General features: G+C 49.1%; 1 protein-coding gene and 1 pseudogene across 1 annotated transcript; one reads left to right on the top strand and one right to left on the bottom strand.

Moving 5' to 3' along the window:
* The first annotated feature begins 3,818 nt into the window (after window positions 1-3,818).
* Window positions 3,819-16,355, top strand: C1s (complement C1s). Its single transcript, XM_051155322.1, has 12 exons — window positions 3,819-4,026; window positions 4,834-4,977; window positions 5,417-5,624; window positions 5,869-6,046; window positions 9,689-9,814; window positions 10,312-10,511; window positions 11,242-11,395; window positions 12,134-12,249; window positions 12,636-12,714; window positions 13,394-13,522; window positions 14,580-14,654; window positions 15,472-16,355. The coding sequence occupies exons 2-12, from the start codon at window positions 4,955-4,957 to the stop codon at window positions 16,266-16,268; spliced, it is 2,085 nt and encodes a 694-aa protein (XP_051011279.1). The 5' UTR covers window positions 3,819-4,026; window positions 4,834-4,954; the 3' UTR covers window positions 16,269-16,355.
* Window positions 7,759-8,119, bottom strand: LOC127196916 (small nuclear ribonucleoprotein Sm D2-like; annotated as a pseudogene).
* Window positions 16,356-17,028: the final 673 nt, after the last annotated feature.

The following is a 17,028-nucleotide window of genomic DNA, read 5'->3' as shown; positions in this document are numbered from 1 at the left end:
GCAGGCCATAACCTCTGAGTCATCTCTTCAGCCCACTCATTTCTTCTTCTTTTTCTTCTTCTTCTCCTCCTCCTTCTCCTTCTCCTTCTCCTTCTCCTTCTCCTTCCTTCTTCCTTTTCTTCTTCTTCTTCTTCTTCTTCTTCTTCTTCTTCTTCTTCTTTCTTCTTCTTCTTCTTCTTCTTCTTCTTCTTCTTCTTCTTCTCTTCTTCTTCTGGTTTTTTGATTCAGGGTTTCTGGGTGTAGGCCTGGCTGTCCTGGACTCACTTTGTAGACCAGGCTGGCCACAAACTCACAGCGATCTGTCTCTGCTTCTCGAGTGCTGGGATTAAAGGCGCGCACCACTATGCCTGGCTAAAGACATAAATTTTATGGATTTTTTTGTTTCGTTTTGTTTTGTTTTTTCAAGACAGAGTGTCTCTGTGTTAGCTTTGGCTCTCCTGGGCTCGCTTTGTAGACCAAGCTGGCCTCGAACTCACAGCGATTCGCCTGCCTCTGCCTCCCGAGTGCTGGGATTAAAGGTGTGCGCCACCACGTTAAAGGCATAAATTTTAAGTACAAGAGGCAGTGGGGGAAAAGTAAAACATACTGAGAGCATGGGTGTGGGCTTCGCAAATAAGAGACCCATCTGAGTGTCTACAGCAGCTGTATGTGTTGTTTTGGGTGGATGAGGACCCCAAATGAGGCCACAAGGTGGTTCTTAGTCACTCGATAAGATTAAGGCTGATATCATAAAACCCTAGGTTACAAGGGTTGCAAGGGTAGGGAAGGGGCTTAAGATGTTTAAAAAAAATTTTTTTAAACCAAGTTTTAGTTTTCAACACTAGATGGCTACCGAGTGGCAGGAATATGCTTCCAGCTATGAGGGAGGTGGGGTAAGTGTCCTACTCTAATACGTGTGTGTGTGTGTGTGTGTGTGTGTGAAACGAAAGTGTGCAAGCCCTGGGGCTTCCACGGCAACTGGGCAAGGAAACGCTGTCTCTGTGTTCTCCGAGCTCTCTGAGTGTGTGTTGAGGGGAGGGAGAGCGAGGGGGTAGCTGAGCGCCTACCTGTGGGTTTTAGGAAGGCCCCACAGTTGAAAGAGCCATCGCCGTCCCCATGACCTGCCAAAAGAGTCTCCACTGCTAACACCATCATCTCTCCCAGGGCTGTCTTCACCATGGGAGCTCTGTGCCTACAACGTCGCTGGTCCCCTCTGCCCATGTGAAGACCCTCCGAGAGGTTCTCATCTCTGACTTGGTCTCAGGTCTTGGCCACAGCCTGGGAAGACGGCAGGAATATGACAGTTCTTTACTGCTGGGCTTTCCCAGGACCTTGAGTTCCTTAACATGGTCAGGCCCAGAACTTCCATCCGGGCCCATGCTGGCCGTACAGGATCTGGCCATCACGAGGCAGATGGCTCAGAGGCCTCCTAGAACTGAAGCTGTTCACATGAGAGATGGGCAAGGGCCTTCTGGCTTTGGCAGGGTTCTGAGGTACAGCTGGCTCACCTTGGACTTGGCTGGAGTGGACCCTCCTGCAGGCTGGGTAGCAGGCGGAGAGATACAGAGCCCTGCTTGTTTCTTCATGGGAATATCCTTCTTGCAAGGGACCACGTCTAACAGCCAAAGGACAGCGTGCTAATGGGGGGACGATGAGCCATTTCTGTTTAAATATGCAGAGTCCCACCAGGTTCAGATAAGGGGCCTGGATGGAACTAGTTAGAATAGTCTTCCTCCCTCCCTTATTAGAGTTTGAGAGAGAGACAGGGTAGGTAAGCCATAAAACCTGGCAGATGTTGGCAGGAGAAAGATGGAGAAGTAGAAATGAGTCAGGCCTCTTAAGTTAGGGTGGAGGGAAGCTGGCAGGTTGAGTAATGCAGGTTAGTAAGCAGCCGCACGTTGGAAGAGGGGCTGTGGTTTGAGCCATCTCTCAAGCCCTTGTTGTTGTTGGTGTTGTTATAGAGCTTTTAGCCATGAGATGTCTGATTCTTTATGAACTAACTTGTGGCCTTTTCTTATGCACGTTCTGTTAGTTACATAAAGACAGGGGAGCGCAGGCGCTTACTCTTTCCCTTGTTTGCTTGTGAGCTGCCTGACAGGAGTGCTGGGGAGCAAACGTGGGTCCCCTGGAAAAGTTCCCCCTACCCCAACCACTGAGCCATGTCTCCAGCCTATGGCTTGTTTTACTTTCATTTCTGTGTGTGTGCACAAATGTGTGGGTGCCACAGGGACATCAGCTCCCTTGGAGCTGGTGTTACAGGCAGTTCTTAGCCATAGCTTAGTGCTGGAGATTGAACTTGTTGGCTGTCTGCAAGCGCAGCAAGCCCTCGTAACTGCTGGGCCATCTCTGCAGTCCTAGTCTTTCCCGAGAAGCTGACTTGAGAGTGTGTCTCTCCTATCTAGTCTTGTTTGTTTGTGAGACAGAGTCACAGTGTGTAGCCCGGGCCTGACTGACACTTCCTGTGTAGACCAGACTGGCTTGATCTGGTGACCCTCTTGCCTGTGCCTTGCAACTGTTGGGCTTGCACCACAGTCAGTTTCCCCTTCACTGCTCAGTTGATGCTCAGTCTTGCTGTTTGTTCTATAATCGAAGGAAGAAGGACTCTATTGGGGCAAAAACTGGTAACACTAAACTCGAACTTGCCTTCTAACACTAGGTCTAGCTCTGAGTAACCAGAGGTAAGCCACGTGCACAGACAGCACGCTTCATCCTTTCCACATCTTACCACCCCTGAAAAAAGTGGAGACCGATGTGTGTGAGAATATTAAATCTTGATGGTGGCTGTTACCTCAGTCCTGAGTTGGGATGGGGTAAGCACTAATTATGGGTCCCTGTAGCCATATTGCTTTTGCAAAATGATGCATCTGACGCAAGGGTCATGGCTTAGTGACTCTGGGTTGTACCCCATTAGTAGATGGACTCGCAATGGAATATTTCTTTCCCTCCCTCCCTTCCTTCCTTTTTCCTCCCTCCTTCCCGTTCCATTTTGATTTCAGGTAGCCCAGGCTGACCTCCTGACTATGTAAGGAAACACTGGCCTTGAACTTCTGAGAGCTGCCTGCTTCACTTCCTAAGTACTAGGATCACAGCTGTGCATTGGGTTGAACAAGAAACAACTTTATTATGTAGAATGAGCTGGCCTGATACTCTCTATGTAGCCCAGGCTAGACTCAAATGCTCAGCAATCATTTCTGCCGGAGTTATAGGCATTGGCCACATTGCCCAGGCTTGAGATGGGATTTTTAGGCCGGGGGGGGGGGGTTGGAGGGGAAGGGAGCCCATGCCATCTGTAGTCTACGTGTAAGTTGTCATTCAACCATTACATTTGTCTCAAAGGCAGGATGAGTTGCATCTATTTTTTTAATTAGAAGAAACAAACAGACAAAAAAGAATAACATCTGCATTGTCTCAGAGGACAACGTGCAGGGGTTGGTTTTTTACCTAAGATGTGGGTCCTAGGGACTGTAGAATTCAAGTCTTCAGGCTTGGAGGCAGGCATCTTTCAGAGATGAGTCGCCTGGCCTCCTATTGCCTTCAGACAACGGCTTCCTCTCCTTTGATTTGTGACTCACATAGATAGAGGGTTGGGCTTGCAGAGTTTAGTTTCCCCCTCCTACCAACCCCTCCCCCCCTTTTAAAATAAATCACCTGACTTCCCCGAAAACTCTGAAACACACCCTTTGGCTGAAAGAGAGAATTAGGCAATCTTGAAATTCCCCATTCCTCTTTTTTCTCTGGATCTCTCATCCCAGGGAGGCCGACACAGTTCTCGTTTTAAAAGCAGAGGGAGCTCTAAGATCAAGGCTGAGTTACCCTTTCCTCTCTTATGGTCTCCCAGCCCCCTCTGTTTGGAACAGGGAATTTCGGACATGCACACACACACACACACACTCGGGTAGGGGATCTCAGGAGCAGACAGAACAGGGAAGTCGGGCAGGCGGAGGAGGTTCCTGCAGAGTCCGACTCCCTCTGGGGCCGCAGGGTCTTCACAGCATGACCAGTGGCAGGAGAGGAGACTAACTCACGTGCTCCCATCCGCTCCTGAAGGTAACAACTCTAAAGAGCAAAGCTTTGACGGAGGAGCAGGGAAAGACAGAGACCATGTAAAGTAAGGCTGGGAGCGAAGATGGAGGGTTGGAAGGGACAGAACATAGACGCCGTTTCTCATATGCTGGACACATGCCACCCCAACACTAGCTCCATCTTCTCACATAGCAGTGTTTTCAGGGGGAAAAGGCAACTTGTGAAAGACTTTTCTGGAAACCATGGGAAGATATCTTGCTTTTAAAGCAAAGGACAAAGCAATCCAACTCTAGACACTTAAAGTAAGACATAATCCTCTTGTCCTAAGGTTTCTCCATTAGCGGTCCCTTTCTCACTTACTGATGTCACAGCAGGGGCAGCACTTTCTTTCCGACTAGCTTCTCCCAAGGTTTCTTCCTGTCCCTATTGAAGGAAGCCCATTCTTCCATCAGTGGCCACTGGGCCATCCCCAGAAGTGTCTTTGATAAGCGTGCCAATGAGGGCTGGCTTGAATGGTTGGGTATCGGTCTGAGGAAGAATGAAACAGTCCTGGGTGGGCATTCAGGATGGACAGACCTGCGTGAAAATACAGGGGGACTGATGCAAGGGGCCTAGGAGTTGATGGAGGAGGACACAAAAGACAGGGAGAAACTCCTTATTCATTTGCAGAAAAACTGGAAGATGGCTCATGACAGCAATGGGAGGAGGGTAAGACAGTGTTAGTCAAGGAGCTTAGTTGAAATTGCACGGTGCCAGGGAGGATGTGAAAAGCCAGGTGTCACGTGGTGACAGGTACTGATGGGAACCTATCTCTATGGTATTCTTGCGAAGGTGACACTAAGCCCTGGGTGGCCCCTCACTACCAAAGCAGGTGCCTGTATTTGTTGGATAAACAGAGCCAGGCCGGTGGCTCTTTACCTCCAAAGTCAGAGGTCCAGAGAGCCAGAGAACCATGGGCAAATCACCAGAGATGTGGTAAGTGACCAGGTACCTACAGAAACGTTCATGAACTTCACCCCCACTCACTTTCTCTCTTTCATCTTTTTGAGACAGTGTCTCACTATACAGCCCTGGCTGGCATAAAATGTACCCTTCCTCTGCATCCCCCTCCCCACAGGGCATTGGCCTTACACACAGGCCTGCTGCATGTGGCTTCTCAATTTCATCAGAAACAGCTCAGCTCTGAATACACACACACACACACACACACACACACACACACACATATTTAAATATAGTTATTTCGAGCTTAGTCTATTCCATGGTATACTGGATGCCTTTTGGTCTTTTGGTCTCCTTTGGAGACCTTTGCCCTTTGGTCTCCTGCTGACAATGGTCAGGGCTTTCCGCATGAAGCCATTGGTACCTGTATTCCACAATTCCCTGTGATTTTTTTTTCCCCTTCCTCTTCTAGGTGCATCGTCTTGTTTTCTCTTTTGGCATCACTTTCTGCCGAGCCTGCCATGTACGGGGAGATCCTGTCCCCTAACTATCCTCAGGCGTACCCCAATGAGGTCAAGAAAACTTGGGATGTAGAAGTTCCAGAAGGCTTTGGTATTCACCTTTATTTCACCCACCTGGACGTAGAGCTGTCAGAGAAGTGTGCATACGACTCGGTGCAGGTATATCACGAGCACGCGAGGAAGAGAGATGGAAGGGTAGGGAGGGATGGAAAGATGCGAGGATGTCGGGGGAGGGGCAGTGTGGTGTTGTTATCCTGTGGGGCACGGCTCAGTGGTAGAGTGCTCGTCATGCGTGTACAAGTCCCTGAGTTTGATTCCCCAGTGCCAAGGGTGGATGCGTGGGGATGGGGGGGAGACAGACAGACTTGGTGATTTTTGTCCATTTTTACTTCTTTTCTCTCAGATAATGTCAGGAGGCGTTGAGGAAGGGAGACTCTGCGGCCAGAGGACCAGCAAGAGTCCCAACTCCCCTGTCGTGGAAGAGTTTCAGATCCCATACAATAAACTCCAAGTGGTCTTTATGTCAGACTTCTCCAATGAAGAACGGTTTACTGGCTTTGCCGCGTATTATACGGCCATAGGTGAGACTCCACTCTCTGTGGATGACGTGTGGGTCCAAGTAAGAGATGAGAAGCAGGAAAAATACCGCGCGGTGCGTTAGAGGAGGATCCTGTTCTCTCTTGCTTTGCGCCACGGTCTCACTATGTAGTCTAGGCTGCCTGACTTTCGAACTCTCAAGTCTCCCCTTCAGTCTCCGGGTGTGTGCCCCATCCACCCCTCAGGGCTGTTTTCATCTTTAACAAGTGTTGACTCAGCCTGGGTCTGCCCATGAGTTGCCTTTGTGAGAGTCAAACACTTTATCACATGTTAGTGGTGATAATGGCAGACAATGGGCAGCAGTCTATGGAGAACCACTGTGAAATTCGCACTGATCAGAAGGCTTACATATACCAACCCAATCTTCAGTTCATCCCTACAAGGTAGGCACACTATTTTCCATAAAGAACGGGTCTGGTCCTGGTGGTGCAGGCCTGTAATCCCATATGCTTTGGAGGCCGAGGCAGAAGAATTGTGAATGCAAGGTTAGTTCGAGCAACTTAGAAAGATCCTGTGTCCACATCAGAAGCAAAAAGAGGGCTGATGAGACAGTTCAGTCCATGAAATGGCTGCTGTGAAACCACCTGTTTGAGCCTGGGGTCCACGTAAAGGAAGAAGAAGAAGTAAACAACTTCATAAATTATTTAAGAGCGGCTATGTGTTACTCTAACGCATTTGAGCCTTCAGATCCTAGGTCCTTTTGCATCTGTGTGCAGGTTAAAATGAAGTTAGGACTGCTCATAAAGCCCAAATGTCATCCGGATTTTACAGAAAGACCATCATCCTATAAGCAGCCACTGACGTCCCTCCCCACGTGCCGTCACCGCCATGCTTACTTTCAGTGTTGCCTCTGGCACAGAATTTTTTTTTTTTTTCTTTTCCAGACAGAGATTCTCTATGCAGCCCAGGCTGGCCTTGAACTCCTGACTCTTGCTTCAGTCTCCTGGGTACTGGAGTCACAGCATGTGCCAGCTGGTCAGGGTATCGTATGCAAGAAAAGTCAGAGGGCTTCTCCCTGGGAGAGATCCCTTAGCGCTGTACATTGGCAGGCCACAGCTCTGAATTATATTTCAGAAACATAATCTAGAGCGAGGCTGTCATCGTAGTGTTTTTACAGATTTTAAAATACGGGGCTGGAGAGATGGCTCAGTAGTTGAGGGCCCTTGTGCTTGTAGAGGAGCAGGATTTGTTTCCCAGCACCCACGTGGCAGCTCACAACTGTTGGTAACTCCAATTCCAGAGCATCTAATACTCTCTTCTGACCTCAAAGGGCACCAGACTTGCACGGAGCACATCTGTGCAATAAATAAATGAATAATTTAAAATGAACTATTTTAACATTTATTTTACTATTTTTAAATATTTTATTAATGTCACGTGTATAGGTGGTTTACTTGCTGGTATGTGTGCGTTCCACATGCATGCAGTGTCTAAAGAGTCCACAAGAAGGTTTTGGATTCCCTGGAACTGGACTGGAATTATAGACGGTTGGGAGTTGCCTTGTGGGTGCTGGGAACTGAACCCAGGACCTCTGGGATAGCAGCAAGTCCTCTTAACTACTTAGCTATAAGCTATATCTCTGCCCCTCCCAACTTGTTCTTCTTCTCCTCCTCCTCTTTCTCCTCCTCCTCTTCTTCTTTTAAAAAAACATAGGGATTTATTCTTGTTCAGGGCTTGGCAGGGCAGCAAGCAGGCTCTATCCACTTGCTGGCCATAGTGGGTTCTGCAGCACCACGATCACTGAATGGTCCCCTTGCAGGAGCATCTTGGAGATGTAGCGGTCCTTGTTGACAGGCTTGGACTTCTTGCTCTTGCTGCTCTTGGACCACAATCTCCATCGCCTTCACATTCTCCAGCACCATGTTGCAATGCCTGTCAAAGGCCTTCATCCGGCCCAGGATCTTCTTGTGGTTGTGACAGTTAATGAGCACTTGTGTGTTGTTCTTGACAGACCGTGTGAGCACTGAGAAGGGACTTGTGTGACTTCCTCCCCCCCCCCCCTGCTTCTTCAGCTCCTCTGGGGTCATCTCACTCTCGGGCTTATTGAGGAGACTCATGATGGAGACTTCGCTCACAGATCACTTCCACCTCCAGTGTGTTGCTCTAGCATCCCCCAACTTCTTTTTATTAACACGTGTCATCTATACATAATAATAGGTTTCATTATGATAGTCTCATACGTAATGTGTTGTCCAAGCTTGCCCTCATTACCTGCCCTTGCATCTGCCTACCGATTCCTTTCTTCTTTTTTCTGCCTTCGTGTCTTTTATACGTGCTGCTGAGTCTCATCAGGGCTGTGCAAGAGCTCGTCCAGGGGTTATTTATAGGAGCATGGGCACTTTACCAGTGGCTAAACCACTGAAGAAAATGCCTCTCCTTCCTCCAGCAATAAAACAGTTGCCTTTAGATCCTCAGGGGCGGGTGGGCCTCATGAGTCACTTCCCACTCCGTGACAGGTTATTGACAGGCACAGTCTTGTGCAGGTAAGAACAGCTGCAGCGAGTCTGAGTGTCATGCCCTGTCGTGCCTGGAAGACAGCATGCCACAACACTTCCATCTCTTCCTCTGGCTCTTACATTCTTTCTCCTTCTCCTTCTCCTTCTCCTTCTCCTTCTCCTTCTCCTTCTCCTTCTTCTTCTTCTTCTTCTTCTTCTTCTTCTTCTTCTTCTTCTTTTCTTTTCCTGAGACAGGGTTTCTCTGTGTAGCCTTGGCTGTCCTGGACTCACTTTGTAGACCAGGCTGGCCTCAAACTCACAGCGATCTGCCTACCTCTGCCTCCCAAGTGCTAGGGTTAAAGGTGTGTGCCAGCACGTCTGGCCTTACATCCTTTCTTACATGGCCCCCTCTTCCGTGATGTCTTGGAGCCTCAACCTTCGTCCCCCCACCCCTGCTCTGTCTCCCTATCTCCCCCTCCCTTTCTCTCTGAGAAAGAGTTTTCCGTGTAGCCCAGGCTGGCCTTCAGCTCATGTCAGCCCTTCTGCTTCAGCCACTGGAACACTGGGATTACATGTGTGAGCCACCATGTCTGACTTTGAGAGTATTTAAGCAACAAGCGTTTTCTGTTTTTCTTTATCCTTATAGATCTGGGCTTAATTGTTATAAAGAATGAGAAATCCCAATCTTTTGATTTTTACCAATAAAGACTCAGGAGCCAGATGCTGGGGTGAAAACCTGCTAGCTCAGAGAGGCAGAGAAAGCACCCAGCTTGCATCGCAAAGGAAAAAGTCAAAAAACCAAAAGTTTGCTAGCTCAGAGACAGCCCAGGAGGAAAAGGCCTGCTAGCTCACCCGACAACCCAGGAGGAGAAATCCAAAAGCTGAAAGCCAAAAAAGCTCCTTCTTTTCCACAATGTCTTAAGTATCCTGCAACCCAAAGTCCCTCCTACTCTTTAATCCCTGCCAGCCTGCTTCTCCCTCTGGCTCTGGACCTAGGGTTAACTTTATTAAATCTTGTGTACAGAAAGCTCTTGGATTAAAGGCGTGTGCTAGGGCTGAGCCACAGCAAACAAGAGGCAGGTTTTGGTGGTCCACAGTCGCGGGGTTCCCAACGGAAACAGGTGTCTTGCGACACTTAACATCATTCTTCCCTCTAGGCCTTTGACCTCGAGTCTTCTCTATGTTTTACAGACATAAATGAGTGCACAGACTTTGCAGATGTCCCTTGCAGCCACTTCTGCAATAACTTCATTGGTGGGTACTTCTGCTCCTGCCCCCCAGAATACTTTCTCCACGATGACATGAGGAACTGTGGAGGTGAGCTTGGCATCAGTGGGTATTCACATTCCCTAGGGTTTGGAATAGATTGAGGGCTTAGAGCTAACTTCCACCTATTGGGTCCTACCTTCTGAAGATCCCATTATCTCCTGATAATGGAACTGTCAAGTAACCAAGCTCTTAGTGTAGGTAACTTTGGGAGACATTAAAATCCAAACCACAAGGCATCAGGGTCAAGTTAGTTGATTGGAAGAGAGAGAGAGAGATAGATGCCTGTGAAGAGACCTCTCAAGGCTGTTTACAACCATGGGAAGTTGTGAACATGCCATAGTTCCCACACAACCACAACAAGCAAAGTGTCACCGCACAGGCAGTGGCTAGCTCTCCTCACCTTGGATAATTGCTTCACGAGGCTTCATCCAGGGAACAGATCTAACCCGGGTGGAGGGCTCTGAGTTTATGACAAAAGGCAGAAGAAGGTAGGAACTTCTTGTTTGTCCCTATATCTGACTGGTCCTTCCCCCCCCCCCCCTTAGTCAATTGTAGTGGGAATGTCTTCACTGCCCTGATTGGGGAGATTGCAAGTCCCAATTACCCAAGTCCATACCCGGAGAACTCCAGGTGTGAATACCAGATTCTGCTGGAGGAGGGTTTCCAGGTGGTGGTGACTCTGCGGAGGGAAGATTTTGACGTGGAGCCGGCCGACTCAGAGGGGAACTGTCACGACAGTTTAACTGTGCGTGGTGGATGATGGTGACTTTGGCTCCTCCCCCAACCCATTTAGATTGCTGAGGCTTCTTTTGCAGCCCCCTTTCTCTCTGGTTCTGGACAAAATACTCTACCGAATAGCTGCATCCTTTGCTTGTGGTCTAGCTCTCTCTCTTTGTTCATGCCTTTCCCTCTCTCATTTCATGCTCAGCCGGCTCCTTCCTTAAGGCAGGGTTTGGCTTATGTAGTACAGGCTAGCCTCAAAACTCTCAAAAATTCCTCCCCTCCCAGCCTCTTTAGTGCTAGGATTACATATGTTGACCACCATTCCTGGTGAGAAAATTCTCCTTTCTTCATTTTATTTCTCTCTCTCCTTCTCTTCCCCCCTCCATGCCTTCCTTTTTTTTTCTTCCTGTACTGGGGATTGAACCTTTAGCCCCATGCATGCTAGGCAAGTGCTCTACCACTGAGCTACATTTGCAGCCCATTTCTATTTGTTATTTAAGGCACAGATTCTTGTTAAATTGCCCAAGGTGGCCTCAACTTGTAATGGTCCTGTTTCAAGTACTACAGACCTGTAGCACCAGACCCAGTTCTTGAAATTAAAATTATCTTTCCTTCTGCCCATCCTTTTGTTTGCTTGCTTGTGTGTTATTTTATATCCCGCTAATTAATTCTATCATGTTCATACCCCCCCATTTAATTCCTTCCTTTAGATTGTTCTCTCTTCTGATTTTATTATATTGCTTTCCTTTCAGTTTGCTGCCAAAAATCAACAATTTGGTCCTTACTGTGGCAATGGATTCCCTGGGCCACTAACTATTAAAACAGAGAGTAATATTCTCGACATTGTCTTTCAAACTGACCTAACTGGGCAAAAGAAGGGCTGGAAGCTTCGATACCATGGAGATCGTGAGTAACTTAAAAGTGCCTCTCTGGTGATACAAACTTCTTTGGACATGCAGCATCAAAGCATAGACTGTTGTTTGGTTAGTAATCTCTCACCCAGTCTTGAGAACAAAGACTACGGGGAAGGGGGCAGCTAGTTAGCAGCATTGTATACTCCTACACATCTGCCACACTGGAATGTTAGACATTAGAACTGAGGACAATGGAAGACATTAGAAAGTATGAGAACGGGGCAGGAGACAGGGCCAGTGTGTAAGAGTGTCTGCTGGGCAAGTGAGGCATAGCCATGTATGTTTGTAACTCCTCTGTTGAAAGGGCAGGCACTGGGTCTGGGTGGTCAACTAGCCTAAGCAACAGCAGGGAGCTCTAGCTGCAGCGAGATACCCTGTCTCAAGAGGGCGAGGTGGACAGCCATAGAGCGGGCACCCAGTGTCTTCCTCCGGCTGTGGATTGGCACACCAGCCGCTCCCCTCATGCACAGAAAGTGTGTGGATGTCTGGGGATGCTATTATACAGCCATAATTCCGCCCTGGAGAAGCAGAGGCAGGAGGATTACTGCAAGTGAGACCAGCCTAGGCTACATAGCAAATTCTAGTCTAGCCTAGGCTACACAGAGAGGCCCTGTCTCAAAAAAGAAAAAAGAAAAAAAAAAAAAAAAAACCAAGTGGGAATTAAATAAAATAGCATACAGTTTCCAACTATTTAGTAAAATCTCATTTTTTTTTCCCCTGTCTTTCCAAGCAATCCCCTGTCCCAGAGAAATCTCTGCCAACTCTATTTGGGAGCCCGAAAAGCCAAAATATGTGTTTAAAGACGTGGTGAAGATAACCTGTGTGGAAGGATTTGAAGTTGTGGAGGTAGTGTACTGCTCAGGCGTCCCCCTAACCTCTGGCTCCAGTCAGAAACTGCGACCATGAGAAGCTGTCACTGCCTGATCAAGACACTAACACCCGAGCCACAGCCGGGACAACTCAAGGTTGTCAGTCCTTCCCTGGAGGTTTGGAGCTCCTGGACCAGCTTGCCCTCTCTGCCCTCAGTCCTCCTGAGGTCAGGGAGCTGAAATGCTGGGGCAGAGCCGTCTTCCAGCCTCAGCTTCTGGAAGCTTCGGAGGAAATCTTCTAAAGTTGCTCCGAGCCCCTTTTGATGAGGCTTCTCATTGATCCAAGGCCAGAGATCAATTCATTATTGGATTTGATTTTCCGTATGTTCTTGTAAATTAATGTTGATGTCTGTTTCTCCCCAGGGAAATGCTGGCTCAACATTTTTCTATTCTACTTGTCAAAGCGATGGACAGTGGAGCAATTCCAGACTAGAATGTCAACGTAAGTGTCTCCCCAAAGTGGAACCCTGCCCCCTCCTCTCACACCAAGGGAACTAAATAACTAACACATCAAAATTCAAATGCATCGTTTCCTCTTAGGCTTGTGAGAGAACTGGAAGGAGAGTCTGTCCTGGGGTTTGTCTAGCCTGCTAGTCCTAGGCCAATTGGACTAGCGTGTTTCTTCTAAAGGAAGGGGCAATGGCTCTAAGGGAGTTTATTCAAGGCTCACAGGAGCCTCTGCCAACCAGACAACTAGGTTGCTCCTGGCCTCTTTCTTCCTTTCCTCCTCCTCTTCCTCCTCCTCCTCCTCCTTTATTTATTTATTTTGGTCTTTTGAGACAGAGTTTCTCTGTGTAGCCTTGGCTGTCCTGGACTCGCTGGCCTCGAACTCACAGCGACCCACCTGCCTCTCCCTCCCAAGTGCTGGGATTAAAGGCGTGCGCCGCCACCGCCGCCACCACCGCCACCACCGCCTGGCTCTCCTGGCCTCTTTCAAGGGCCATTTGGATTGGCAGGTCGCCGTGGGCAAGAGAGTATGTTATAAAAAGTCTGATGTTGGAAGATACTTCCTGGGGGATTATGGGTGTGCCTAAGGAAGGAGCGGGCGTGGAAGAGGTCCCTACCTCTTCCTGGGAGGGAGTGGTTGTCCAGACTGTGCGTTGCTCTGCTTCCTCTTGTAGCTGTGGACTGTGGTGCTCCAGAGCCCATCGAGAACGGGAGGGTTGAAGATCCGGAGGGCACTCTATTTGCTTCCGTCGCTTACTACACGTGCGAAGAGCCGTATTACTACATGGAACAGGAAGAAGGCGGTAGGTCACCAGGGAAGAGAGAGGGAAGGAGCGTGAGCGAGTTGGAGGGCGGTTGCCCACTCCCCCCCCCCACCCCACCCCGTTGGAGAGAGTTTGTTGGGAGCTGGAGAGGAGAGTGGACACCGCCATCCTTTTAGCTGAGTCTAGGGACACAGTTGCCTTGTGGATGGGGTGTGTTCTCAGGGACCACGCCTGGGGAATCGTAGAGGCCACCAGCTTAATGTCACAGCTGCAGCAGGAATTCCTGTACAAGATCTGCTTCACGCCGTTATCTGACTTCTGGCAGGTTATTGCATATAAAATCCACAGGCGGAGCCGGGCGTGGTGGCGGGCGGATCGCTGTGAGTTCGAGGCCAGCCTGGTCTACAAAGTGAGTCCAGGATGGCCAAGGCTACACAGAGAAACCCTGTCTCGAAAAACAAAAACAAAAACAAACAAACAAACAAACAAAAAATCCACAGGCGGGCAGGCACGGTAATGGAGGGTTGTGATTCTAGCACCTGATAGGCAGGGTAGGCAGGTGAGCCTAGGCTATGCTCCTCTTCCTCTTCTTCCTCCTCCCCTCCCCTCCTCATCTCTCTCTAGTTTTTCTGAGATAAAGTTTCACATAGCTCAGGATGGCCTTGCCTTTTCTCCTTCTCTCTCTCTCTCTCCCCTCCCCCCTCTCCCTCCCTTCCTTTCTTCCTTTTTTTCTTTCTTTCGTTTTTCTCTGTGTAGCCTTGGCTGTCCTGGACTCACTTTATACACCAGGAAGGGCTCCATCTCCTAGAGACCGGCCTGCCTCTGCTTCCCTGAGTGCTGCTGGGATTGCAGGCATGTTGCCACTGCACCTGGCGGCCCTGCCTTTTCTATGTGGCAGAAGCTGGCCTAGAACTTCCTTCTGTCTCCTAACGACTGGGATACAGGCTGGTGCCGTCATTCCTGGCTAAAGACTTTCTTCCAGCTGATTTGACCTGGTTCCCTGTCGAACATCCAAAAGGGCCAAAGCTTTGAATAAACCGGGGATGGAGGAGAGCTGCGCCACAGAGTGTGACCCGTGTCCCTTGTGTTGTTCCAGGGGAGTATCGCTGCGCTGCTAATGGGAGCTGGGTGAATGACCAGCTGGGCACCGAGCTGCCGAGATGTGTTCCAGGTATCTTGGGCTGTGGGTGGGGAAACCATAGCTATACACACAGGGAGTAGGCATCATGTAACCCTCCCAGGAAAGGACGTAGTCCCGCCTCCTAGAGCTCAGCACAGCCAAGTGATGGTAACCGGCTTCAACCTTCAACAGTACTAACTCAGGCTGACTGAAGGAAAATCAAAGGGTATGCCAGCTGGTGTCACATTAGTCATTCAGGAAATGCAGATCAAACCACACTAACAGGCCGGGCCTGGGGGTGTACCCTTGTAAGGCCAGCACTCGTGGTGCTGAGGAAGGAGGCCTGTGAATTGTGAGACCAAATTTGGATTACATAGTGAGACACCCCTGCCCCGAACACACACACACACACACACACACACACACACACACACACACACCAGATAAGGACTTCATCTGAGTAAAAGTTGAAGGTAGGAAGCCTGATTCCATAATCCGAGCTTCCCATGTGCTAAGCGTGGGCATGAGGGTGCCTCAGAGGGCCTGTGAGTCAGGCTGAGGACAGTTGAAAGTATTAGCTCATGTGGACTTAGTCATTCCCACACGCCTCCTCTGTGGCCAATCTCGACCATAAGTCTACTTGGCATTGGCAAAAGAGATGCCTAGGTGAGGCTAGGAAAAGTCAGATATGGAGGTAGTTGATCAAATCATTTCGATGAAGACATGCCGTGGGGCGGGGGTGGGGGCGGGGAGGGGGCAGGGGAGGTGCTTTGCCCCGCCCCCTGAAAGCATTTGAGTAGCTGAGCTTTCCGGAAGCCAGCATCACTTCCTGCATCTCCCTATCCTGTCTGTTCTTATTCCTCCCTAGTCTGTGGAGTACCCTCTGAGCCCTTCAAAATGCAGCAGCGGATATTCGGAGGATACCCTACAAGGATTGAAAGTTTCCCCTGGCAAGTCTTCTTTCAGTACCCGCGGGCTGGCGGGGCTCTTATTGATGAGTACTGGGTGCTGACGGCTGCTCACGTCGTGGAGGGAATCTCTGAGCCAACCATGTATGTTGGGTCCACGTCTTTGAAAATGGGACATTTGGAAAACGCCCAGAGGCTCACCACAGAACGTGTGATTATTCATCCAGGCTGGAAACTGGGGGATGACCTAAGCACGAGGACAGATTTTGACAACGACATCGCACTGGTACAGCTGAAGGACCCCGTGAAAATGGGGCCCGCTGTCTCCCCCATCTGCCTGCCAGGCACCTCCTCAGAGTACGAGCCCTCAAAGGGTGACCTGGGGATGATATCAGGGTGGGGCCGAACAGAGAGGAGATATAACGTTGTCCATCTCAGAGGGGCAAAGTTACCCGTCACCTCTTTAGAAAAGTGCCAACAGGTGAAAGAGGACAACCCCAAAGCAAGGGCAGATGACTATGTTTTCACCGGCAACATGATCTGTGCTGGAGAGAAAGGTGTCGATAGCTGTGACGGGGACAGCGGTGGGGCTTTTGCTTTGCAGATCCCCAAAGTACAGGGCCCCAAATTCTATGTGGCTGGCCTGGTGTCCTGGGGGAAAAAGTGTGGGACCTATGGAATCTACACAAAGGTAAAGAACTACAGGGAGTGGATACTGAAAACCATGCAGGAGAACAGTGTCCCCAGTAGGGACTAATCTGCACGCACTAACACCCCTCCAAGGCACGGCAAACTCATCGCTCTCAGACCCTTATGACAGGTCCCACTATTTCACAATGAAGATGCAGAAATATGGTGAACAGTGAGTCAGTGAACATGATTGTCAAGACACCTGCACAGGGGGAGGGTGGGTCCCAGACCTGTGTTGGTTAGTCAGTTGCCAACACCTGTACTGCTAACAACATGGCGGAGGCCCTTCTATCTTGTACCATTTTACAGGTCTATCTTAACTGTTTTTTTCCCCCCTCTCCTTTTACCTGCTTGAAATTACTTTATTTACTTACAATAAAGCATGATTCTAATCCAGTTCGGGCTGACTGAGAGCCAAGGAAGGAGAGGGAAATGCGAGGGCATCGTGTCATGCAACTCAGGTGTCAGCAGCTCATCTGTAAACCTCATGAAAAAGGGAGGGGACGCAGCCTCTTCTTTCCAACTGAGACTGAATGCCATGAAGTTAGAATCGGCTCTCTCAGTTTTCCTTTGTGAGTTGTTTCAGTAGGTGTCCTAGAAATTAATTTTCTTATAATACTCCTTTGTATTACACAGTGTAATGAATTAGTAAAAAAGAAATTGAACATTTCCTGTCTGCTTTTTTTTTTTTTTTTGTAGTTTTGGTCAATTTGTCAGTTGGATGGCAAATTGGACTGAATTCTGTGACAAAAGGCGACAGCCAAAAGTTCCGAGAGTGCTTCCCTGACTCTCTGGAGGGCAGAAAGCTGAAAGCAAAAACTATCAAA

The sequence above is a fragment of the Acomys russatus genome, chromosome 13 (assembly GCF_903995435.1).
Source record: "Acomys russatus chromosome 13, mAcoRus1.1, whole genome shotgun sequence".
In the NCBI taxonomy this organism is placed as follows: Eukaryota; Metazoa; Chordata; class Mammalia; order Rodentia; family Muridae; genus Acomys; species Acomys russatus.
Note: the sequence above shows the minus strand (reverse complement) of the source record. Positions and strands in the feature narration are given on the sequence as shown.